Source organism: Eublepharis macularius, chromosome 5, assembly GCF_028583425.1.
Source record: "Eublepharis macularius isolate TG4126 chromosome 5, MPM_Emac_v1.0, whole genome shotgun sequence".
NCBI classification, from domain to species: Eukaryota; Metazoa; Chordata; class Lepidosauria; order Squamata; family Eublepharidae; genus Eublepharis; species Eublepharis macularius.
The window spans coordinates 23,897,806-23,924,312 of NC_072794.1; the positions used below are offsets into that span (position 1 = coordinate 23,897,806).

At 44.2% G+C, this 26,507-nt stretch overlaps 1 protein-coding gene across 1 annotated transcript; it reads left to right on the forward strand.

Moving 5' to 3' along the window:
• Positions 1-23,294, forward strand: LOC129331090 (flavin-containing monooxygenase 5-like). The gene is made up of 9 exons (XM_054981432.1): positions 1-162; positions 1,653-1,790; positions 5,298-5,486; positions 8,165-8,327; positions 10,420-10,562; positions 13,764-13,963; positions 15,867-16,222; positions 18,237-18,309; positions 20,584-23,294. The coding sequence occupies exons 1-9, from the start codon at positions 121-123 to the stop codon at positions 20,936-20,938; spliced, it is 1,659 nt and encodes a 552-aa protein (XP_054837407.1). The 5' UTR covers positions 1-120; the 3' UTR covers positions 20,939-23,294.
• The last annotated feature ends 3,213 nt before the right edge of the window (positions 23,295-26,507 follow it).

Sequence of the window (26,507 nt, forward strand, 5' to 3'; positions counted from 1 at the left end):
TGCTGCTGATCTAGAAACACACTCCTGAGAGACAGGAACCGAAAAGTACTCTTCGTGGATTCGTCTTCCGTCCACAACGTTCGGGGGGAAAGTCCTGTCGAGTATTTAACCATCCTATCTATGAAAGAAACAGAGTCCTCAAGAACAATGGATGGGAAACAAGTGAGTATAAATCATTTGTAGTCTAAAGGTGAGAGAGGTTCGTGGAGGATTGGGACAGTTTTCTCCTGTCACACAGAGCCTGTTGCAGACATGTGTAGGCAATTCCTGTGGTACTCAACTGGGCTGTAATCTACCACTCAGCAAAGTCAGAAGCCGACTTTAACCAAAGTGGCTCTTCCTGGGGAGAAAGAGCTACTTCAACTGGAGGAGTTCTCATTAGGCTGGAGAAAGGCTTCCAACTTTGCTGAATAGAGTGGTAGGGTAAAAGCTGTTGTCTGGACTGTAAGAACCCATCTTTTCATTGGACTTAGTTGTCCCGGCTTAAAACGAAATGCAGCTGAGCCCATCACACATTTGCAATGATCACCATGTAACGGGAAATACTGTCAACCTAAATTTACTGATAATTGTAAAGCACGGATTAATGGTTCCGGGTGTTGTCTGCTGGTCCCACACAAAGTGTCATGTCTTAGGTCAAAGCTCTTCATTATCAGTGCAGTCTTATGGAGAGTTGCTCCAGCAGCAGGCTTAGACTGGAGTAACTCTACATAGGATTGCATTGTGAGTTACCGGTTCTCTTAAAAGGCTGAGCGAATGGATTGAGAGAATCTCCTGTTTTCCATCACCACTTTGGGTCAGTCCAGAAGAGACACTTAGGCTAAGGCGCTCTGGACAAGCTGCAGCCCTGAGCCAAATTCATTTATCCTGTCCAATGGGGATTGATGCCTTTCTGTAAACCACTCTTTTGGTGTGTATGCTTAGGAAGCATAAGGGAAAGGTTTTCCTAATTTGGCTGAAACTTAAGAGTCTCTCTCCACAAGATATCTTAGAGTCAAGCTACAAGTGACGCCTTACACAGGTTGGACACTTGTCAGCTTCCCTCAAGTTTTGATGGGAAATGTAGGCGTCCTGGTTTTACAGCTTGGCTCTCCATTACAGCTGCAAGACCAGGATGCCTACATTTCCCATCAAAACTTGAGGGAAGCTGAGAAGTGTCCAACCTGTGTCAGGCATCACTTGTAGCTTGGCTCTTAGAAGAGGATGCTCAAGTGAAAGATCTTACATTTGTTCTCCCATTGTGGATACACATGCACTGCTAGGGAGACAGAATGCACTTGAATATAAGACCACACAGAAAGTAAGTCTTGTGTAGAGAGGCTCTACATGGGGCAGCAGTGTTGGGTTTCAATATTTGTGGCAGGATGGTGCCATAACATTTTCACAGCCAGTTTTGCTTTGGATGCTATGTGGCCATCACCCGATGAACAGTAGAGTTCTATGCATCACTTTTGTCCCCATGCAGAATTTCAGCTTCTGAGAGGTTGAATGAAACTTACCTTTATATTCCTCTCCCCCATGGATCTTATGTAAAGCAATCTTTATTCCACTTACACTGGCTATGGCTGATTCTCTTGTAACGCTGGAAATGTATTCATTTATTTGCACAATGGCGAGAAAAGATATAATGGTTTGATATCTCCTTAATGTAGGCTGGCATGGCAAAGACAGTTGCCATCATAGGAGCAGGAGCCAGTGGTCTAACTGCCATTAAATGCTGCTTGGATGAGGGGCTTCAGCCAACATGTTTTGAGAGGAGTGAAGACATTGGGGGCCTTTGGAGGTTCCAGGTAAGTAAAGATGTGAGCTTGCTTTGCATTGGTTAGAATAGCCTGCAATACGGTTCTCTTGCCCATCAACATTCAAGGAAGACCGATGGGTTTTCTGTTTCGCCCACATGTATAAGTTGAATGTGTTTCTAGAGGAAATCAAGAGGTTGTCAAAATTCTCATGTGAATAAATAAATATAATAACTTAACCCCGTACTTTGGACTTTTCTAAACTCAAAGCTGTATTTAAGTCACGCAAACTGGCAAGGTTAAGATCTTAGACGTTTATCTAGATAGTTTTGGGTAGGTAGCCACGTCAGTCTGCAGTACAACAGCAGAATTTGAGTCCAGTGGCAACTTAGAGACCAACAAGATTTTTAGAGTGTAAGCTTTTGATAGTCAAAGCTCCTTTTTTCCGATCTGAGGAAGGGAGGTTTGAATCTCAAAAGTTTATGCAGTAAAAATCTTGTTGGTCTCTAAGGTGTCAGATCCCGTAGATCTCCACCTGTAAAAGGTAAACTGCTTTCAAATTATTCAAAAAACATCTTTTAAAGTGTTAATAATGGCAGAGAGCACATTTTCAATTAAAGAAACCAGGAGTTGATACTCTATCTCCCTCCGCGATGTGACCTCAATCCAAATTGGGGCTGAAAGTGCAGTTTTCTTTTTACAGTGGGACAGAGATCTCTGTCCATGCTCTTCTACAACTCAAATAATTGATCCAGCACACCATTAAATACTTTAGATACAATAAACCTCTTTTAAACAACTATTTACATGCTCAGTCATTTGTTTTTCTATATAAAATTGCATCCAAGTGCCCAAAATTGGATCTTTTTGTAGTGTTTTAATTTTGATTACTTGTCTGCTTTTATTTCCCAGCCTGCCTTGTCTGAAATATTCCTGGACTTCCAATAGCATGGCAACATGAATCTTGCTGCTGTTAATAAGTTTAACATGACTTCTAGTAATGATATATGGATTTTTTACATATAATTCAGCAGAAGAATGTCAACTCAGTATCCCTGTGAGGGTACTTGCCCTCATTTTTGGAATAGGATCTGCGATGCCCAGTCTGCCAGGGAAAATCACTGGGTGACCCTGGACCAGTGAATTCTCCTAACCTACCTCACAGGGTTGTTGGAGGCGGAAGATAAAGTGGAGGAAGGGACAGTCTTGTGTGCTCCCTGAGCTCCGTGGAAGAAGATCAGGCTTTTAAAAATAGTAAAGAGTCCAGTAGCACCTTTAAGACTAACCAACTCTATTGTAGCATAAGCTTTCAAGAACCACAGCTCTCTTTGTCAGATGCATCTGACGAAGAGAGACGTGGCTCTCGAAAGCTTATGCTACAGTAAAGTTGGTTAGTCTTAAAGGTGCTACTAGACTCTTTACTATTTTGCAACTACAGACTAACACGGTTAACTCCTCTGGATCTATGGCTTAAAAAAAATGTGATTGATACATGATTCAGGAAGCACCAAAATAGCTAAATCTGCAGCTCCTACAGAAATCAGCTTATGGCCACGTATCTCAGTCTCCATCACCAGTTCCCATTAACCAGGATGGCTAAATGGAACCTCTGCGTTTTACAGGCTGAACGCTACAACTGTTGTCTTCATGCCCTCCCTCATTGCGAGCTTCTCAGAGCCATATTACAAGTATAGATTGACTACAATCAGTTTTCATTTCAGTTATAGTTCTTCTCCCCCATACTCTGAGAGCTGGAGGTGGTATGAACAACTTTCTTCCGGTTTCTCTGTGGTCCCTTATGAAATAAGTTGTGCAGGTTTTTGAAGGACTTCAGTAACCTGCAAAACTTGTTCAGTCAGAAACCAGGGTAAGAAATGGGCACCATATCTTCATTTGTATGAATGTAGTTCCCAACCTCTAAGGCTGGAGTAATGCTCTATGCCAGCTCCAGTTTTAAATACAGCAAAGAGAAATGATTGATCCTTGTGGGGCTGTTACCTGCCTTTGTTACCTGCCTCTTGTGAAACAGTCGACTGGAACTGGCCTTAAGAATCTGTTAAAGCTAGGGTTGCCAATTCGGGGTTAGAAAATTCTGGGAGATTTAGGGGCTGGAACCTGGGGAGGGAACGGTTTGGGAAGGGGAGGGATCTCAGCAGGATATTATGCCACGGAGTCCAGCCTCCACAGCAGTCGTTTTCTCCAGGGGGAACTGATCTCTTTAGCCTGGAGAGCTGTTGTAATTCCAGGAGAGCTCTAGGCTCACCTGGAGATTGGCAACCTTACTTGAAGCCCTGCCCTGTTCTCCAGAGCAGCAGTTTTGTGCTGTGAACTGTCCTACCTGCCCTCCTGTAATAAGGCAGGATTAGCTGTTCAGCTGTGTGATGAAGCAGATTGTGGGGGTCTTGTTCAAATTGGCCAGAAAGGGGGCCTTTTTTATCTTCTCCATCTAATCGTGACTGGTGTTACTTGCTAATTTGGCCTGGTCTTTGACTCATTTGGCCATGACTACAGGACATGTCAAGGCCCTAAACTGTGTCAGGTTTAAGAAACCCCATAACATCACCTCAAAAATGTTAATTTAGTCATTTTTAATATTTTTCTTTTAATTTAGAGGGTCCTCATAATCTGAGGCCTTAAGATATAGCTTACTTAGCTTGTACATGACTAGTTGACAGGAATAATGTGATCTGCTACAGTATAGGTAGAGGCAGGGCTCATTTCGAGGGGGAACACACAGGAACGCAGTTCCGGCAGTTCCCCAAAGAGGTCACATGTCAGGTGGCCCCGCCCACCTGACTCTCGGCCATTTTGGGCCCCTTTTCGGCCATCCTTGGTAGCCCATGTCCATCCTTGACTTGAGAAGCCTGGTGGTCTGGGGAGGGAACCCCCTTGGGGGCTGGGCATTGTCAATCAAGCCTAAGGTTGCCAACTCCTGCTTGGGAAATACCTGGAGATTTGGGAGTAGAGCCTGGGGAGGGCAGGGTTTAGGGAAAGAAGGGACCTCAGCAGGGAATAATAGCATTGATTCCACCCTCCAAAGCAGTCATCTCCTCCAGGGGAGGCCATTTCCACATGCCCTAAAAATAGTGTGACACTCACTGTACACTGGTGGCTTTTTCGCGCCATTTCTGCCGCCGTTTTGTAAATGGTGACACCAGAAATTGTGCGAAGAAGCCACCAGTGTTCGGCAAGTGTCACGCTACTTTTAGGGTGTGTGGAAACGGTCAGTCTCTGCCATCTGGAGATAAGTTGTATTTCTTTCTGTGGGATCGCTAGCCTTCACCTGGAGGTTGGCGACACTAAGACTGAGTCATTGGGCATGTGACGGGAGGGAGTTGAGGCTTAACACCTCTTGCATGCAGGTGATGATAAACAGAGCCAGAAGTAATGCTAGCCAGTTTTGGAGCCTGGGTATTACCAGCATCTCACACTAATCTGGGGATCAGCCATTCATACATTGTTTAACACACCTGCTGGTGTTTCATGTTCTCCTTTGGGACGTTGGTACAAAAATTGTGCCTGGCTTTAAAAGCCCTGATTCTTTATGATTTCTTGTAGGAGTATGATATTGATGGCCAGGCAAGTATTTACAGATCTCTGACTATCAACACCTCCAAGGAAATGATGAGTTACAGTGATTTCCCCATCCCTGCGGATTACCCAAACTACATGCACCACAGCAAAGTGATGGAGTACTTCAGGATGTATGCAAAGCACTTCCATTTGCTTGAACGCATACGTTTCAAGGTAAGGAGGGGAGTTTCCAGTAGCAGTCAGTAGAGTTTCCAACTGCATCTTGGGAAATACCTGGAGATTTGGGGGTGGAGCCTTTGCCCTGCCGAGGCTCAGTGAATTCAAAGTTTTAAGCAGTGAGGGCAGCTGGGTAAAGGCTCTGGAAGGGGAGACAGTCAGGAACAACAGAGGTGGTGAAGGGCTGTGAGAGAATCCGTCCCCTTTGGAGTGATGTCTGCCTGCTCCGTCTTTCAAAACTACGCTTCCTGGCAAACATTGCATCTCCCGGCACTTGACGAACACGTGCCCAGGCATCTCATATAGAGAAACTCTATGGTAAACCTCTGATGCTGCCATTTTCTCCATGCGAATGGCTCTCTGTAGTCTGAAGAACAGTTGTACTTCCGGGAGAATCGCAGGCCCCACCTGGAGATTGGTAAATCTAGGCTCTAGGAATATAGTCATGCTTGTGGAGGACAAGTTTTTTTCAACTAGTACACTACTCAGGCACAGTCTACAATGGGTGGTGGTGGGGAAAACTCTGAAAGACAGAGCACTCTGGGAATTTGCAAGAAAAAACATTATTCCTAAATTACTTATTTTTTTTAGTGCTTTCAGAATCCTTCCTGCACTCCTCCTACTATAGCTGGTCACTCTCACAAAAGTTAACTAAGTTAAGCCAGTGTGGGGCAGTGGTTAGAATGCTGGACTAGGATATAGGAGACTCAGGTTTGAATCTCCACTCAACTGTGACCTTGGGCCAGTCACATACTCTCAGCTTAACCTATTTCACAGGGTTGTTGTGGGATTAAAATGGAGGTGGGGGAAATAATGTAAGTAGGGTTGCCAGATGGGGTCTGGACTAATATTGAACCCCAGGGAGAAGTGAGAGAAGAAACTTACCTTTTTTTGTATATAATGTGCGTATGCATGCTCCTGAGGTGACGTGATGACATCATTGCAGGAAGTGACGTCATCATGCTCTCCCTCACTTCTGGGCAGGACTACACAGCTGCAGGAGGCTGCCTTGGTGTCTGGGCTGCTGGCCACTTTTTCGGGCCGGCAGTGGTGCCAAGCAGTGCAGCCAGAGGGGAGAGAGGAAGGGGAAAGGGGAGGCAGCAGATGTCTGGTTTTGGAGAAACGTTTTTCCTGGACAGTCTGCCAAAATACAAGACTGACCGGGAGAAAACTGAGCACCTGGTAACTCTAGATGTAAGCCACTTTGCACCCCTCCCCCCTGATAGGGGGAGGGGGGAGTACAGGGTATACATGAAGAAAATAAAATAAATTTAAAAAATAACCATAAATCTTCAACTCATAGGCTTTGGGGAATTAGAAAGTCTCATTAGTTACATGTAGAGAGGTGCGTGCTACCCCCAGGTCTAATTAGGCAGTAGTGGAATTTGGCCTACATTTTCCCTTCTTTCATTTCATGGGAAGAGGAACTGCTAAAGCAGAGATTACATTCAACATTTGACACTCAACACCAGAAGGGACCACATAAAGCACTTGCGCTTTTTTCTCTCTCTCAAAGGAGGGGGGTAATGGGGACTTGAGAGGGAAGGGTTGGCATGTTAAAGTGGCCCAGAGCATTGGCAGTACTACAAGGACGAAGCTGCCAATGCATTCCAGAGATGCCACCCGCTCGGAACTTTCCCAGTTAATTAAAGATCCAGCCCACTCCGGGAGTCAGATTGTCAGAATTCAACCTGAAGTTTCAGGTTTTTTTAAGCCTCCTTCTCAGGGTCTTCAGAGAAAAGAACTACATCTCAAGGCCAGAGGCGGTAATCCAAGAAGCTATTTTTTGTGTGGCTTCATTCTCACCGTGGTGATAGGTCTTTTTCTGAGCTCAGTCACTTCAGGTTGCAGATTGGGATTCACATAACTGAATGTTCCTCCAGCCTTTTTTCTTTTTTTAAAAAAAACACACAGAGATAGAAAACTATCATGTCTGAGTGAGAAGGCGAGATTGTTTCTCCCTGTCACAGTAGTTACAAGTACGCAGGGAACTTTTCCCATGGTGGAAGAACAGTCAGTCATGTACAGACGAAAGTCATGCAGGCCAAAAACAGGTTTCATCCATAGTGAGAAATACATCTCAGTTTCTAGATGTTCTCAAAAATATGCTCTTTATTTCAGCATGCTCCTTATTTTTGGTGTACCATCTCCATGTGGTGTGGTATAGAGGATTAGAGTGCAGGATCTGGGAGACTCTGAGCCAAACTAGAAGTGATGCCTTACACAGGTTGGACACTTGTCAGCTTCCCTCAAGTTTTGATGGGAAATGTGGGCGTCCTAGTTTTACAGCTTGGCTCTCCATTACAGCTGCAAGACCAGGATGCCTACATTTCCCATCAAAACTTGAGGGAAGCTGACAAGTGTCCAACCTGTGTCAGGCGTCACTTGTAGCTTGGCTCTCAGGTTCTAATCCTTGCTCTGCCATGGTGGCTTACTGGGTGAGCTTAGGGTATTAACACACTGTCAACCTAACCTGCCTTACAGGGTTGTTGTGAGGATAAAATGGAGGAAAGGAGAACAATATAAAAGCCATTGGGTCCTCACTGGGGAGAAAGGGAGGGTACTAAATGTAAATATATAAATAAATGAGTTCAGGAGGGCTTGAATTCATGTGTTTCAGTCCTTTACAACGAGTACCATAAAACCAAGCCTAAAAACAAATTCCTGTCTTCCAGGCCTGTGTCTGTCAGATAAGGAAACGCCCAGATTTCTCCGTCAGTGGCCAATGGGAGGTTGTAACAGAAATGAATGGGAAGCGGGAATCTGCCATCTTTGATGCTATTATGGTCTGTACCGGCCACCACGTATATCCTTATTTTCCTTTGGAGTCATTTCCTGGTAAGTGAGTTACAAAATTGGAAGGTGCTTGAGGATTCCCCAGGCCAGTTTGGCGAAGGGATCCTGATGGTGTTTTGCCATCTTCTGGGCACTGTGTGTGTGTGTGCATGCACGTACGCATGGGGGGGAGGTATTTGTGAATTTCCCGCATTGTGTAGGAGGTAAGACTAGATGGCCCTAGAGGTCCCTTCCAACTCTATCATTCTGTAGACACTACTATTAAGTGTTTTACTATTGTTTATTTAATGTAGGGAGCCATCTTGCTTAGCCCATAATCACAGGAAGTCAACATGGTATGGGAAGTGTGTGTAACAGAGATGCCGGTGTTCTGGGTTCAAATTCCTTTGCTCCCATTGTCTTGCAAATGTCTGAATCAGGGTTTTGGCATTTCAAAGCTCTAATCCACTTCTACTAGCTGGGTGATGGTGGTGGTTGAAATTCCACCATAGCTAATTTTTTAGTGGGTGAAGATAAGAAGCTTACTCCCCTCACCAGCTTGAATTACAGTATTTGTGAACTGTCTTTGTCTTTGAAGTACAGTTGGAGTCCCCTTTGATTGTGATTTTTAATTTAATTGGTCCCAAACAGCCAGCCCTCACCTTTTAAAGCAGAGCAAGCTCATAAAAGAACTACCCGTTCCTATGCTTGTTTGCTCAGAAACGAGTTTCATTGAGTTTAATGAGGCTTACTCCTAAGTAAGGGTTGTTACAAGAGGGAAAAAATGAAAGGAAAAAAAGACCCAACCCAAACAGAATCAGGTAAACAAAGAGGTTGAGAAAACAAACCAAAATGAAACAAATGCTATCAAATAATAGTACAGAAACTGAAAAATTAATTAAAAAATATTTAATATCAATATCACCAGACCAAAATTATATTTATATAAATTGCACCTGGCCATTTTGAAGCTATCTGTATGACATCTTTATGTATATTCGTATGTTTTGTTTTATATTTGTATTATGCTAAGTTGTGGAACCATATTGCTTTAAAAATCTGTGTTTATTGCTCTACATTCTATTAAACATTTTTGTATTAGTTTTTTCAGTTTTTGCATTATTGTTCACATTTGTTTCATTTTGGTTTGTTTTTCTCAATCTTTTTGGTTGCCTATACTGTATTGTCTACAGATTGGTAGAAAATAAGGTAGAATTTAGTAGATACTCAAACACGCCGGAGGGGAAAATGTAAAATGAAAAGGAAAGCTCAGAATGGTCAATCAGAACTTAGACATTACCAGAGATCTGTCTTTAATGATTGTGGAACTCAAAACAATATCTAGAGAGGCTAAAACTGAATCTAAAAAATAGACAATGTTCATTAAATCCAGGTGGGGCTCAGCTGGTTGAATGATCCTCCATAAAGGAAAAAAAGCGCTCTTTTACAGGCAATATTAGGGTGTCGTGGTTCCAGCCTAATTTCTTCCCTATCCTTTTTTGTGTGTGTGTTGGGATTTGTTGTTTATTTGAAGGAACATTCAGTATTGTGAATCCCTGCCTGCAGATCCCTCTTTTGGTAGAGTCAGATACATATTTACCATTACAGCTGGGGCTAGGCCACTCGCTATAGAAGCTTTCAGCATCAACACCGTCAAAGTTCATACTCAGCCTGTTCTATGGTGTGAGTCGGCAGAGTCTGTCCTGGACACTGTGCAAGGCATAGCAGTGCAGTTCTAGCCTTGGTCCCACTAAGTCAAGGGTAACACAGTAGGATTGAGGGGGAGGCTGTAGCTCAGTGGTGGAGCATCTGCTTTGCGTGCAGAAAGTGCCAGGTTTGATCCCCAGCATCTCCTTTTAAATGGCTCTGATGTTAAGTGATTTGAAAAACTTGTACCTGGAAAGCCACTGCTGGTCTGTTTCTGTGTATGACAGTTTTGTGTGTTTATGTGGAGTGCATTACAGTGTCCATAACAATCCCCCATTGGTCATAATCTCTGAAGCCCTGTATATCTGCTCAATTTTACTGCTTTCTTTCACACTGTAACCAACAATATACTTTGGGTTGAAGTATGAAATGACTCTCCCTTTTGGAGGGGCTGCAGTCTGGAAACAACTCTCCCTTTTCTTCTTTTCCTTTTTTGCCATCTTTGTAGGTGTCAAGAAGTTTAAAGGGAAAATTATGCACAGTCGGGAGTATAAACATCCTGAAGTATTCCGGGACCAGAAGATTCTTGTGATTGGCTTGGGAAATTCCGGAGCAGATATATCCGTGGATCTCAGCCATGTGGCTAAGCAGGTACAAAACTTTTGCTTTGTGTTCTCAAAATGTGTCATGATGCTGAATGTGGTTGCCAGATTTGGGCCCCCCATCAAGTTACGATTAGTCTCACTGAATTAACATAGTTGCATAAATGGGACTTAGTAACCTGTCTCTATGTCTGCTTACTCAAAACAAAGGGCCATTTTCTTTAGTGGGACTTGGGGCCAAATGGCACATCGTGTTTGTTTATTTACTATTTATTAATTTACTATTTTCCTATCTCAAAAAAACCTACAGGGCAATATAAAAGAATGGGTGATACAGCACCCAAAACAATGAAATACGTAATTGGATGCCCCCTGAAAGTACAAATAATAATCAACCTCCCCAAACACGGTCAATCAGTCAGTCAAAATTTATTTCGATGCAAAATTAGCTCTGGAGAATCAACAATAACAATCAAAAAAGAAGTGAAGGAGAAGTAAAACATAATAAAATAACATAGAGGAGGTACATACAATGTAGCAAGCCCAAAACAATGAGCGCAAATTATGGCAGATAGAGAGAAAGTACTTTCTTCCACAAAGAAGTAAAATTATTGACGTTCAGTCAGCTGTTTATGTATCCCACACACCCAAAGGCAAAAATTAGCAACTTTATTAGTTATCTCTAGAGATGGGCACAAACCTGAATATGAACCCAAAAAACCCACAAACCAGCCCGGTTCGTGGTTTGCGAACCAGTGGTTTGTGGAAGCTCGTTTCCACGAACTTCCATGAACTGGTCTACTGGTTTGTTTGGTTCGTCTTAAAGGGCAGTTTAAATGACCATTTCCCCGGGGAAATGGCCATTTAAACTTTTCCTGCCTCAGCTGGCAGGCGGCAGCGGGGGACCCCTCTCGCTGCCTGCCAGCTGATAATTTAAAGGGACCTGCCACTTGAAAGAGCCCTTTCAACGATTAAATGCCTCTTTCTCTGCTGCAAAACAGCCAGAAAGGGGCATTTAAACCCCATGAACCATGAACTGGTTTGGGAAATTGCCTCAGTTCGTGGGAGTTCATGGTTCATGGAAACCCACGAACCACAAACTGCATGGTTCGGGTTTTTTGTGGTTCGTGCCCATGTCTAGTTATCTCCTGTGAAAATCTGCAACAAGAGAGACATAAAATTGTTGAGATCTTCCCGGTAAAGTTGACAGGATTGGGGCTATATATTGAGATTGGATGTCATTATAGAAAGTGCAGTGCAGCAGAACATGTTCAATAGACTCTACTTTCCTTGTACGGCATAGACAGAGTCACTGGGGGAGTGGGACACGATGGCATCTGCCTTCTAGGAGGGCTGAGGGTAGAATGTTGAAGTGTGCAAAGGTAAAGATTCTCTGATATTTGGAGATCTCAAGGAATCTAAGATAATCTGGTTGAAAACATTTAGCATGCTGCAGAATAATTGGAAATTTCCGTATCTGTGCCCTATTTGATTGTAGGGTGTGATCCCAAAGCCACTGTTTAATTGTTTCTTTTGCTTTTTGGTACCCAAGATGGAGTAAGACTTGGGGGTGGGGGTGAGAGGGCATGCTCCTGGAGTTTCCCCTCAATTGCTCTTTGCCACTCAGAAGTCCTCCAAAACTCTCTTCAGCAAAGTCACTTTGCGATCCCTCCTAAAAACAGACAATCAGCGGCAGGTTGCCCAGCTGCTGGAAGGTCAGGCACTTTTCTCATGGAAAGAACCAGCAACAGAGTTTTTTGTTTCTTTTTCACAACTTTGTTCATGCAAAGTTTTGAGGTGGCTTCCAGGTTAGATAGAAAATTGGTATGGTGCAGGGCTGTTTCCTTTTCCACTGTTTGGCCATATCACCCTCCCCAAACTGTTCTTCTCCCTGTACAGGATCTGTGCATGATTTTTATCTGAAAAACTGTACAAGAGAATGGATTGGCCATATTTGTCCCTCCTGCCCTGTAATCGGTTGTCCTCTTGAAGTCTCGCGCAAGAGAACAACTGAATGTTTCTTTGAATTTTCTCTTTTTTTTAATCAGAAAAAAAATCATGGACTTACACATAATGTGAAGTTTAGCATCTTGGGGTGATCTTAAAAGGAGAAAAAAACAGCATGGAAAGGTTAATATTTGTTTTTTTCAGGGAAAGATACACATGATAGGGTATTGCATTTAGCTCGCATTGCCAGATTTTGATTTCCAAAATATTAATCCCACAAATGGAACAAGGGAGTGCATAAAGGAGTAGATAAGGAATTTAAGGCAAAATTTATATGAAGGAGACCTTCAGTCTGCAAGTGGAAGGCATGCCATATAAAAATAACTTCATGGAAATAGAAAAGTAGCATATCAGGGATAAAGCTTTTGTCCCAACCTACTCTCTACCAATCTAGCTTTCTTCCTGCAGGGAATTTTTATGTAGGGAAATGGAGTGGCCAGCTTGCCGTGTGCTCCTAGCCCTCCAGTAGCAGCATGGGCATCTGCACGGGAGGGCTGGGAGAACCACGGCAGCCGCAATGATGGGCATGCTCCTGGGGGGGTGCCCTGTATGATGATATCACGGAAGTGACATCATCACACACTCCTGGGAGCACACGCATGGGTGTGTGGAGACAGAGGCACTGCCGGACTTGGGTTGCCCCGGGTGCTGGCAACCCAAGATACGGCCAGGGCCACTGCGCCCATTGAGGCCAGGTAGGCAGTGGCCTCAGGTGTGGGGTGCCAGAGGGAGCGCTGGAGGAGGTGCGGGGGGCGGGAGCACATGCCACAGAGCTGCAGCCTCCTATCCCTCCTGCCCCGCGCTGCCAGCACATGCCTCTGGCTGGGCTCAGCAGCCGCAGGCAGGCGTCTGCGGCAACGCAGGCAACCGAGCGGGAAAGCTCTGAGGCTACCTGCGCACCATCACAGCCGCCTGCTGCTGTGATCGGGCCAGCGGCAGCGGATGCGCTCCTATGATGACATCACGCGCGACGTCATCATGTATGCCGGTGTGTGCGTGCACATGCACGCACGCGGGGCCGCCCGGCTGGCCGGCCGCAAGTGCCAAAAACTCTGGCGCTGCCCCTGGATAAGGCTCTGTATCTGAGCTCACTCAAACATGCAAAAAGATGAATTAAAGGAGGAAAATGCCCCAAGGAGAAAAGTGCTCCCCAGCTATTACATCTCAGAGGTTGGACCAACCACACTTGAGTGCAGTCCTGGGTGGATTTCCTCCGTAACCTGCTCCTTTTCCCTCCTGGCAGATCTTTCTGAGCACCAGGACTGGCACTTGGGTAGTAAACCGTGTCTCAGACGATGGGTACCCTTTGGATGTGGTGCATTTTACACGTTTCAAAACCCTCCTTCGCCAAATTCTTCCTGTAGCTCTGGTGAACCTGTGGGGCGAGAAGAAGCTGAATACAAGGTTTAACCATGAGAATTATGGTATAAAACCTCAGCACAGGTAAAGCTAGGATTTCTCCATTTTACAGAGCTTTGGGGAGGGTAAGGAATGTGCAAGTGAAATGCAAAGCAGACAAGAGCAAAATGAGAGAAATTCAAAGAGACCAGACAGCCCTCATGTCTTGTAAATAAATCATGGAGTCATAGGGTTGGAAGGAATCCTTTAGTCCAACACCCTGCACAATGCAGGAAATTCACAAATACCTTCCTCCCCACACAAACCCAGTAACCTTTACTCCATGCCCAGAAGATGGCAAAACACGGTCAGGATCCCTAGCCAAACTGGCCTGGGGAAAATTGCCATCTGACCCCCAAGGTGGCGATTGAGCATCTAAGAAGGGGCCACAAGAACTAATCACTGATGTATCTCTTCCTGCCCTTCCTCATGATCTGCCTAGGTTCACAGAATCAGCATTGCTGTCAGATGGCCATCTAGCCTCTGCTTAAAAACCTCCAAAGAAGGTGAGCCCAGCCCACCACCTTCTGAGGTAGCCTGTTCCCCTGAGGGACCGCTCTAACTGTCAGCATAAAACGCTTTTGACTTAATTTCAACCTGTTGGTTCTGGTCTGACCTTCTGGGGCAGCAGAAAACAACTCCGCATCATCCTCTATATGATAGCCCTTCGGGTACTTGAAGATGGTTATCATATCACCTCTCAGTCGTCTCCTTTCCAAACCAAGCATACTGAGCTCCTTTAACCTTTCTTCATAGGACTTGGTCTTCAGACCCCTCACCATCTTCATTTTTCTAGCTCGTGAATTAAAACACAGAATGGGTCAAAGAAATCCATATTCTGTGATAAGAAATGCTGAATTCTGCAACCTATGTAAACTGTCCAAAGATGCATGTTTTCTCTCATTTCATATAAATTAATCTGCAGTTTTTACTGTTTTAATCATTTTTCGGCTACGCCTGCGGAAACTTCAACCTTGGCTAGTGGAAATCTTCATCAGCAACAACTCCAGCTTTTAAGATTCCACCTGGCATTGCCCACACATTTTCAAGTTTATATTTATAGCCAGAACATTTTTTTTAAATATATGAATGCTTTTCCAGGAAACCAAATTCTGTATCCAATATAGCACTCAATGGTTTAGGGGAAGCTAAAATAAATCATTGTGCAGCACAATCTGTCCAAGCCAGGGTCCCATTCTCTGAAGCGGGCTTTCTCTGTTTTAAAATGTCACTCCATACCTATAAAGGTGCTCAGGTGGCATCAATATTAGTCTTGAATGTGATTTCTGAATCTATAGCCCCACAATTTTACCTCACTATTTACTGGCCCATTTTATTCAGCCTGTCTTCTATTTTGGCCCAAACTGATTGTACAATGACCTTTTTGTGCAATCTGCTTCGTAATTTGTGCAGGATTTTCTTCTAAACCATATAGTAGAATATGTGGCTTAAGAAAGGTGCTCCACTGGCCCAAAATATTCTGATTATCTAAAAATGTCCTGAGAATTTAATGATTGCCATCAACAGGGAGACTTGTAGAGTCAAAAGATGACACTGAGAAACGTCTCCAGATCTTCTGGAACAATCTCTGGCTACAGTCACTGAACAGTTTAGTCTGAACATCTGTTGCTTGTAAACCTGTTCAGGCATTCTGGTTTTGGCTACCTATGATCCACTCAAGATGGACTATCACCATTTTGTGTGGATCTTCAAGCTTCGGTACGCACAAACACATATCCACAACAAAATCACGGTGACTGCGCATATCACGAGTTGAGTGTTCTCCCAGTATATGAGGCAAGAGTACCAAAAACATACTGACTGAAAAGGGCTTTTACATTCCCCAAATTTAACATCTCTCAAGAAGTGTCTGTAAGCACCAGAACTAAAACCCACATAAACCACTGGGAGCTTGCAATATGATCTTTTGTTTTTCTTGACCTTCCAGATTTCTCAGCAGGTATCCAATAGCAGCGGATGATCTACCTAATGCGATAATTTCCGGCAGGGTGTTAATGAAGCCAAATGTAAACGAGTTCACTGAGAAGGGGGTGATTTTTGAAGATGGCTGCCGAGAGGAAAACATAGATGTCGTGATCTTTGCTACAGGATACAGCTTTGCCTTCCCCTTCATTGATGAGAGTGTCATTAGCGTTGGGAACAACCAAGTTCCACTGTATAAGTTTGTCTTCCCACCGCATTTGGAAAGATCTACCCTAGCCATCATAGGACTCCTTCAGCCTTTGGGGGCCATTATGCCAATAGCTGAGCTCCAATCCCGCTGGGCCACAAGAGTCTTCAAGGGTAAGAGAGTATCTGAATGGGCTTTGGAACAGTTTCAGGCAGGTTCACGCGCAGCGGGCTACTTCCTGAGCAGAATTTAGTGACTGCCCCCAAGTGAGATATTTGCAGGGCTAAGTGGGAAGTGTGGCTCACAGTTTGCACTGGGACACCAAAGGAGTAAGAGTTGAGTCTGTTTAATGTTTGAAGGTGAATTCCAGCTCTACCATGTGTGTCTGATTGTTTTCGGTAGCGTTGTTGTTGTTGTTGTTGTTGTATATTGTAAGCTGCCCGAACTATGTTAGAAGCCTGGGGTAAATATCTTTTTAATACCTAACGTACATATTAACATATGAACCTCAGGGTTCTAGGGTACAGCTGGAAGTTGCTCTTTAACATAGAGAAAAAGGCATAACATGCTCACACAAGTCCATTCTAAGACTCAAATGAGACAGGATGATTTTTAAGGAGTCGTATTGGGTTCCCCTGATCCATTTCTCATTCCACACATACACTGCAATTGTTGGGAACTAAGTTCCTAGGTTCTGCAGGAGCCAGATTAAGATTGGAACCATGGTGTGGGAGGAGGAGAGGCTGAATTTGTCCTTCCCCTTCCCCTTTCCCATCCTGAAATGTTGCTGAGGGTGTTGTTTGCCCTGTTGGGGGCCACACATGCAGCCCCTCAGTGGGTCAAACAACCTTCCCCCAAGGTCCATCTTAGGTCAGGGAAATGACATGGGAGAGTGGAATGAGAGACAGCTTGGAGGACCCGAGTCATCAAAAATCTTCTCTTCTAGTTTGAGCCTCAGCAGGTTTTGAGAAATGTCACAGTCAGGTGAGAAAATCCCTACAATTCCATCACACAGTTGATCATTCCCTTTCATGCATGAACCAGAAAGAATTAATTTTAAAAGAGAGCATGGCCATGTCCACACATCCTTAAAGGGATGGCCCACTCACCGAACGCTGGCGGCTTTTCTCCTTCACATATTTCCGATTTCAAAGCAGTAGCAGGCAGTTTGGCTTTGTGGTTTTTTGGCACCTTTTATGAGAATGCAATTTCCCACACTTTCCTGTCTCCCTGTAAAAGCACTAAAAAAATGGAAGCCAAACAGCTTTGAAATCAAATTTTTCTGCTTGAGGCCAAATCAGGCAGGAAGAAGCCACTTTAGCCTCCCCCCCTCCCATTTTTGCATTTGGAAATCACCCCCTGGAATTGCTACGGGCTCCATTGTGAAATGTACGCGTAGCCACAAAAGTAACATGATTTCAACAGGGAGGGAGGCTGAAGCTGCTTCTCCCTTCCTTCTTTGTTTGCAAGCAGACTAGAGTCAGTGTGTGTATGAGAGGCACAAAACGCCCATTGCACATCTGATGCAAAGTCCTGGTATTGTTTCCCAACAAACGTGAGGATCTTGTAATGTGTAGACAAGCCCTGACCTTAGCTGAGTTAATAAGGGGAGCTCAGGAGAGAAGAATCAAAGCCCAAGTCAGGGTAGCTGACTTACCCTCACCATCCCAATCATCTTTAAGAGCTGAGGGAAATCTCCAGCCTTACTTATGGGCAGGGCTTTTTTTTCTGGGAAAAGAGGTGGTGGAACTCAATGGGTTGCCCTCAGAGAAAATAGTCACATGGCTGGTGGCCCCGCCCCCTGATCTCCAGACAGAGGGGAGTTTAGATTGCCCTCCGTGCCACTTGGCAGCGCGGAGGTCAATCTAAACTCCCCTCTGTCTGGAGATCAGGGGGCGGGGCCACCAGCCATGTGACCATTTTCAAGAGGTTCCGGAACTCCATTCCCCTGCGTTCCTGCTGAAAAAAAGCCCTGCTTATGGGACAGCGAGAGCTTTTCCTGCCTCTGGCCTGTACTTCTTGGGGTGCTGCATTTGTGAGCATCTGTGAGGGAGATCTCCAAAGTTAACAGTTCTGTTCCTCAGCCCAGTTCACTGTTCAAAACCCTTAATGGGGCGTAATGTTTGCAACTTGCTTCATATTCCTCATCCTGCCCCCAAGCATTACAATTTTTTGGTTAATTTTCAGGCCTGATCAAGTTGCCTTCAGCTGATATGATGATGGACGACGTTGTTAAGAAGACCAAGAAAAATGAGAAATGGTAAGAAACCATTTTCATGTATACTCGTGTGGTGTCTCACTTAAAAAAGGGTCTGTACCAGGACCATTTCCTCATGTTCTTAAAATAGTGTGACACTCACCGAATGCTAGCAGCTTCTTCGTGCAATTTCTGACGTCACCCATTTACAAAACAGATGCTGGAAGTTATGATTCAGGCACGAAAATGTGTCTCCCTTTGAAAACAGATTCAAGAAAGAGCAAACTGCCTCTCCTTGTCCAAGTCAGTTTCTGTGTTATTCATGCCTTGTTTGGACTCCAAATGCACACAGAGAGGCACAGGAATATCATGGGAGCTTAATGACAAATATATCTTTCAGTAGAGCATGCTGCTGGGTGTGGGAACCCATTCCTCAGGAGCTGGCTTTCATAAGCAATTATTTACATTGTGTCCAAACCTGGTGTGGTGTTGCTTCCCCATGGATTGTTTCCATCGAGCTTCAAAAGCTCAGGAACACACACCTATAAAGGGACTGTGATGATAGAGCCAGGCATGTGTTTCTTTCTAACATGGACATCACCCAGCCAGGAATGATGGTAGCATTCCTCTGGGATGGGACTTCATCTCTGGAACCACCAATATGGTTCCTTCATCCATAACATCCTGGGAAGGAGTAACAAGGAAGCAGTGCTGCAGCATACTGGTTAAGTAGCTAGGATGCAAATCAGCACTCTGCTAGTTCGAATCCTACTACTGCCATGAACTCTGCTAGTGGCCTTGGGCTAGCCACTCCTGTCAGCCCCAGCTCCTCAGCTGTATTGTGGGGATAATAACACTGACTTTGTTCACCACTCTGAGTGTGGCACTCATCTGTCCAGAAGGGCGGTATATAAGCACGCTGTTGAATCAGACCATCAGAGAGCACACAAGTAGTACAGGGCATCCTCAACTGGCCATCTAGTTGGCCAGTGTAAAGTTCAGATTTCAGGGCCTTCAAGGCAATATCCTTCTGGAAACCTGAGCTTGGGAAGGGTGTGAAGCCCAAGTGAGAGCTACTCTGTCTTTCTGAGAGCCAAACTACACGAAACGAATTACACACGTATGGCATGTGAACACACTTACACGTGTTTCCCCTTTGCTTTCCTGTCCTCATGCACACCACAGTGTCACTGCACTCGATCCCACTTGATCCCATGCTCAGACTGGCATGGGTTTCTTCTCCATTCCTCCTAGATGAGGGATGGATTCCATGATGCACCTTCTCTTTGTGCATGCTCAAACCTTCCTCTGCAACTTTTCTGTGAGGGAGAATTGTTTACTCTATTGAACGTATCAAGGCAAAAAATGCACTGGGTTTCCTGGTGGTGGTGGGTGGCTAAAAACAAGGGGTTCCACACCTCTGCTGAGATCTTGCAGCTTGGCCCACAGGAAAGGGGGCATCTATGCAAAGGGGTGGTGGGGAATCCCCACTTTCCAACTACCACCCCTGTTCCCAAGAAAGACTCCTCTTTTATTTCCTCTATACGTAAGACCGATCCATCGATGGATCGGAGGACTTTCCTCCTAGCCCTCCAAGGCTGTCAGGCGGATGCCTGGCACAGGTGTGTGTGTGACTGCACTACACTGCACTGCGCGGTAAACTTTGGGAGACACAGCAGCAGCATTTCTTGCTGTCAGCTAGAATCACTGTTTCCTGCCTGTTTTCCCTCAGCCACTTCCAATCTTCATTATTCCCTATGGGGAAAACTATGGGGATTATCCAGGGGGATGGAGGTGGCATTCTGCAAAAAAGAAAAGAAATGACAACCACTGCAGAAACAGATGGATCATGGCTTCCTCAGGGCCCAATCTCCCTGAAACTTGGGGGATCTTTAGAGGACAGTTAGGAGTAGGTACCTTGCAAATTCTGTGGATTTTGCTTGCAAAATGCCACCCCAGCCCCCTAGATAGCTCCCCTAGTTTTGCTCATAGGGAATAATGGAGATTGGAGGTGGCTGGGGCCCCTTCTTTGGGGGGGGCATAAAATGCCCCCCAAAGTCCAATCTTCATGAAACTTGGGGAGTCATTAGAGGTCAGTTAGTAGAAGGTCCCCAGGAAGTTTGGTAAAATTCAATCCTAAAATGCCCCCAGGCCCCTGGAAAGCACTGAATCTCATTTTCCATTGGAAAGAATGGCCAAATTTTACTGAATTTGCTTTGTATTGTTGAGCCGAACTTGCAGAAACTCACATAATTCGTCTCGTGTAGTTTGGCTCTGAGCTATCGACACACTGTGGAGCTTGAGTAATTTGAAACAATTCCTCTCTGGTGTCCTCAGGTATGCACCCAGTCAGCACATCTCCCTCCAGGTGCAATATGTCGATCACATGGACGAACTGGCTTGCCTGTCGGGAGTGAAGCCCAAGCTGCTGAACCTCTTTCTGACCGACCCGAAGCTGGCCTTGAAAGTATTCTTTGGGCCCTGCTCCCCTGTGCAGTTCCGTCTGCATGGACCCGGGAAGTGGGAAGGAGCCAGAGATGCCATCCTCACCCAGAAAGAGAGGATTGTCAAAGCCACAAAGACCCGTGCTGTGCAAGGCTGCACTGGTGCTCACGCCATGTCGGTCCCCTGTGTGCTCATCAAAGTGCTTGGCTGTGCTGCCATTTTTGCTTTGCTTCTTGCCTTTTTGTAAACTGGCTGTGCAGTACCTGGGAAAGAGTTTCTGCAGCTGTCAGCTTTACTTTCTCACATTCACGTTGCTTTCTTCGTGCACAAAGTTGCCTCTGAATGGAGCTAAAGGGCCAATTCCCATGGTTACAAAGTCCACATGGCAGACTCAGGGACTGTCAACAAATTAGTTCTGAGAGTTCCATCCTGGGAACCTAATCCCTAGGAGTATGCAGGTCCCATTTGGATTTGGACTGTGGTGCAGTGAGAGTATGCTTAAGCTTTTCCTATTCCCGCACTTCTTCCGTGCTGATTTCCTGACCTGAAAGGGCTTGGGGAGCCAGGACTTTGTTGGGGAAATTTACATGTGTTGAAAGATACATCCGTTTCCCCATTGGGGTGGATAGTGAGTCTATTTCAGGTCAGGCAAATGGCATTGGGGAAAGATTTAAGTGCCCTATCCATGCTCACTGTGTTGCCGATTCAAATTAGGCCCATACATGCTTCAAGATTAAGTTCCCAGCATGGAACATATCTTGCACATTTGACCAAAGGTCCAGGTGGCAGCCATGTGAGTCTACCATGTGGATTTTGCAGTGTGTCCCCCATAGAGTCTTCTATTCCATTTCTTGTCATACAACCCTGACCAGGGCGGCTGCCCAGCGTTATTGGCTGCCAGCCTAGGAATGGATGGTATTTACCCAGTGACAGGAGAGGTGGACAAAGATGGATGGACTAGTCCTGCCGGCTATGAACAATTTTCTCATGGGCTGTATTGTTGAGGGCCACTGGGCTCAGGGCTTAATTGAGGTTGGCACTTGTGTGGCAAAACCTCAATTTTTGTTTGGCGGATTTCCAAGTCTGGTCAGCTAAAATTGACCAGCTCCTGCCCTATGTGACCATTGGAATGAAGCTGTCAGCTGAAAAATGTGTATGTTTATTTTAGGATTGGCCCACAGATGAGGTAAAGATCTGTATCCTCCCCTCAGCAAAGTCTAAAACTTTCTTTCAGCTTAAGGAGCATTCCCTCCAACTTAAGTAGCTCTTCTATTTGAGGATACATCTGTTAACTCTTTCTCCCCTTATCTAAGAATGGGCTTCTCATATAATCCTGCATATTAACTTCAGATCACCCCGGAAGGTTTAAATCTGATTGTCTGGGTGCTTGGGTTCTCTACGTGTTGTTTGATCCCATCAGATTCAAGGTCTTGGGGCTTGCAAGCCTCTGAGAAAGATTAATCTGACTCCCATCTGCATAAACACTGTGGGTTTTGCCTTGCATCGTCACACACATTTTGGATTGCTCTTTGCAATAAACCCTTTTCCAGCTTTTACTATTATAATTCCATGCATCAATTTTTTTTTTCCAGCATGCATTCCCAAATCCTAATTTCACCTCTGTGCTAGGATAGTGTAAAGCAAGTATCACAGATGTGGCTGGAAACACAGATGAAAAGTTCAAGATGGGGAGCTGTGTTTGTCTGTAGCAGTGGAAAAGAGCAAGAGTCCAGTAGCACCTATAAGACTAACAAGACTACTACTAAAGAGTCCAGTAGCATCGATAAGACTAATAAGACTACCACTAATTTTGTTAGTTTAATAGGTGCTACTGGACTCTTGCTCTTTTCCAGGTGAAAAGTTGTTGGGCTTGGCCAAAGATTGTGGAGGATGTTTCTGCACCCTAGACTGAGACAGAGCTAGCCTGGCTTCTCAGCTAAACAATGTCAAAAAGAGAGCTTAGAGACTCAGGATAGAATAGCCTTGGAGAGGTTCAAGAAACAAAGAAGTAACACAATGATATGGCTTATGTAGATGAGAAGCTATCTAATCTTTATCAATAGATATTATGTGATGAGGCCCAGGTACAGAAGTGTCTAAGAATGGCAAGAATGTCCAACTTCACAGAAGCATAGTTCAAAGATGGGGCATAATGACTGAAGGCCAAAAGATATCCATATGTATGTGAAACTTGTAATCACTTATTTTTAATAGACTTTGGCCGTTTCCATAGGGACGTCCCACTCATTGAACACTGGCGGCTTTTCCCTATGAATCCAGACATTTCTGTGTACGAAACGATTGCAACCTGTTCGGTTTCTGGTTTTTTGGTGCCTTTTCTGGGACCGCACTTTCCCACAGTTACTCATAATTGGAAGGTTGATTGTTAATCCATAAAATTTCAGCAGCCTAAACATTGGTTATTGTAAGTCTTTTATTAGGAAGCTGTCCATACAAGATCTTGTAACATACTAAACATATAAAGGACTACCTTGTGAGAATGTTTTAATGCACTGACATAAATCTGTGTATGCTTTGCATTTGAACTGCTGGCAATTGTTCATCTTTCCCGTTTCCTTGTACATAAACCATTTCTAAAAGTCTCACAATAGTCTTTGCCTGCCATTCCCTTCATAGGCTGGTTATGCTAGCATCCCACCCATTCCTCCAATATACCTTAACTGAAAGATTTCATTTTCCTTTTTTAAAAAGCCATATTAAGTTCTGTACTGAACTACTTTTTGCTCTGGAGCCAGTTTGCACACCCCTTCTATAAACACTCAGCTCCTCCTGCCTTGCAAATTAAATAATCTGATGTGAGGGGAGTTTGCCATTAATTCAGATTGAAAGAAGTGCTGCATTTTGATCCTAATCCCTTCCCCAATCTCTTATCAGGATGGCACATGGCAAGCCTCCCCAGCCCCTAATTTTTGATGTACTAACGAGCTATATAAACTAAAGAGTGGAAGGAAAACAAACCTACACATGAATTAATTCTTCATGCTAAAAACAAAAATCCCACATGTAGAAAACTAGCATGTCAGGAATAAGATAAGTCCTCCTCCTTGACACACTAGATTTCTACATACAGGGTTTCTTTTTAATGGAAGATAATTTAATCATATGGGCTCCCCACTGCAGTATGAAGTGGTACAACCCAGACACAACTTCAGGAAATCAGTGCAGACTGAGCATAAGACCCAGAAGGGTTGCTCTGGGCAGCAGAATTTACGTTCCCAAGCATCTCGCATCTGTATAGCTGATTCCGTCCTACTTATTCCATGAAGTGCACTGGAAAAGTTCAGACAACAGCATGAGATTTGATTTGGGCATGGATCCTTGTGGCATTAGAGAATTTCTTCTCTATCTGTAGCAACACCAGGACTCAGTGCGGCAGAGAGAATTTTCACAAGTATTGTTAAGGTAAATTGCCCAGACTTTGCCTGGTAAATTCCTGCTAATTTTATTTCTTGCTTGCAAGTTCTTTAAGATGGGCAGAATCCTTGAGGAGGAACTCCTGCACAAATCTTACTGAAATGACATTTCCTAATGGATGGGACCGTATTCTCTCTCTATAACTTTTATTAAATCTGAACTGCTAGGAATTTAAGGAAACCACAAGCAGACTTTCTGAGCTATCATATTTAAATTAAAAATTCCATTTAGAGTCTCTTATTATGAAATCCCTTTGCAGTGTTACTTGAATCCAAGCCTATTGAAATCACCAGGTTTAAATTGTAATATGCAAGTTGTAATATGTAACACTATATAAGATTGCACTGTTAGCTATTTTTCTATTAACATACCCACAAGACACTTGGGTCAGAATTTGGGGAGAAAGATAATATTTCAGTCTGTGGCTATGTTCAAAACCCAGCACTGCAGAGCACATAAAACGTTCTTGTTTGGCCTATACTGAAAAAAAAGAGTACAGTTGAATAGATACCCTGGTGTCACTACCTGGTCTTTACTTTTATTCTGGATCAAAACAGTTTGTGGGGATTTAACAATACATGAGAGAACCATAAAGCTTGTTGTGTTTCTTGGCTACATTTTGAAGAAGGGTTCCCCACAAGCATACAGACGCTGTGGGGAATGGTTTCACTGATGTGGGGGTAAGTGGAAACAGCGCACGGGTGATGGTGGTGGTATTTCTCTATTTCTGCTGCTTCACATCCACAGAATGCTCCAAATGGAACAGCAAAATTGGGGAAATAACCACCTACTGTTTCCAGGTAGGAAAATGGTTGGGGGGGCAGGAGCCCTTCCCTCCAGAGTAGCATTTTGAGCCCATTTGGGTTCTCTATTTTTTTACAGATCCAGAGGAGTTAGCCATGTTAGTCTGTAGTTGCAAACTAGTAAAGAATCCAGTAGCACCTTTAAGACTAACCAACTTTATTGTAGCATAAGCTTTCGAGAACCACAGTTCTCTTCGTAAGACGCATCTGACGAAGACAGCTGTGGTTCTCGAAAGCTTATGCTACAATAAAGTCGGTTAGTCTCAAAGGTGCTATTGGACTCTTTACTATTTTTTTACAGCCATTCCCTCCAGCTGCTGTGTGGTTGTGGGAAACCTGAGTTGGATCCACATTCATCAAAAAATGAATATGTAGTTAAGAAACATCGGCCCTCCCAGATCCCAGAGGTGTGTGTGTGTTTGGGGGGGGGGGATGCTTCATGGCTAAACTAGTTAGTTTTTCTGACTTCCACTAGGTGGCACCTGATATCCATATTTGGTAATACTCAGCTGTTTTTCCTTCTGGTTTCTAAGCAAACCCAGGCCAGCCAGCTGGTGGCTCTAGTAGCACAATTCCTAGGGAGTTGCAGCTTTGCAGCAATCCTGCCCACATGGCATCTTTATGTGCAGCTGCTCTGATCTGCAAGGGAATGTAAGTGATAAAGAAAGGCAATGCTATCCCCCAAATCACAGCCACCGGAGGTGTGTTTGCAACCGACTGTTCAGCAGGATTGCCAACTCTAGAGAAAAATGTCCTGTCCCTTTAATATAGGCTTAATGAGGTGCTATTTACCATGTGATGTTATTTACCTCCAGTACATGAAAAGCTTCCGCTGTCCATTTACATGCACTGAGTCTCTGTTATACGGTCAGGACACTTTTTTCCAGGCTTGTTAGCAATTGTTAGCAATTCATATTAATCAAACAGAAGGCTCTTCGGATATTATTTGAGAGGCCTGATCCTGATCAAACAAGAACTTTAAGGCCATATACACATACATTGTGACTTTTATTTTTTATAGTGGTTAAGAGTGGCAGGACTCTAATCTGGATAGCCAGGTTTGATTCCCAGCCGGGTGACTTTGAGTCAGTCACAGCTCTCTCCGCTTCACCCACCTCACTGGGTGATTGTTGTGGGGATAATAACATACTTTGTAAAACGCTCTGAGTGGGTGTTAGGTTGTCCTGAAGGGTGGTATATAAATCAAATGTTGTTGTTGCAGACTGCAAAGGCAAACGCTTAAAGCCAACAGATTGTCAGTTGTTTGCTTCTTTGGATTGCAGAGATGCATGTTTGCTCATTGAACCGCACAGCTATTTTTCTGACTACAAGTACTTTGTTTAATGTATATTAATGCTCTGCACATGATATGTATATAATTTTGGGGTTTTTTTGGACCTCATAGCTGACTGTGCTTGTTCGGCTACATAGACATTTTCCTGCCTATAAAGTTCTTCCTTTAATGTATGTTATTTGTATGCTATTGCTCTGTATATGATATGCGTATGTTTATTATATCTTGGTATTCATTTCTGTTTATTTAATTATTCTTTCAGTCACACCCACTTATCAATAATA

Excerpts from the sequence above, each read along its gene's own strand:
- LOC129331090 (XM_054981432.1), top strand. The coding sequence starts at position 121 with ATGAAAGAAACAGAGTCCTCAAGAACAATGGATGGGAAACAA. Across the intron at positions 163-1,652 it reads GAACAATGGATGGGAAACAA|GCTGGCATGGCAAAGACAGT; the intron begins GTGAGTATAAAT and ends TCCTTAATGTAG. Across the intron at positions 1,791-5,297 it reads GGGGCCTTTGGAGGTTCCAG|GAGTATGATATTGATGGCCA; the intron begins GTAAGTAAAGAT and ends GATTTCTTGTAG.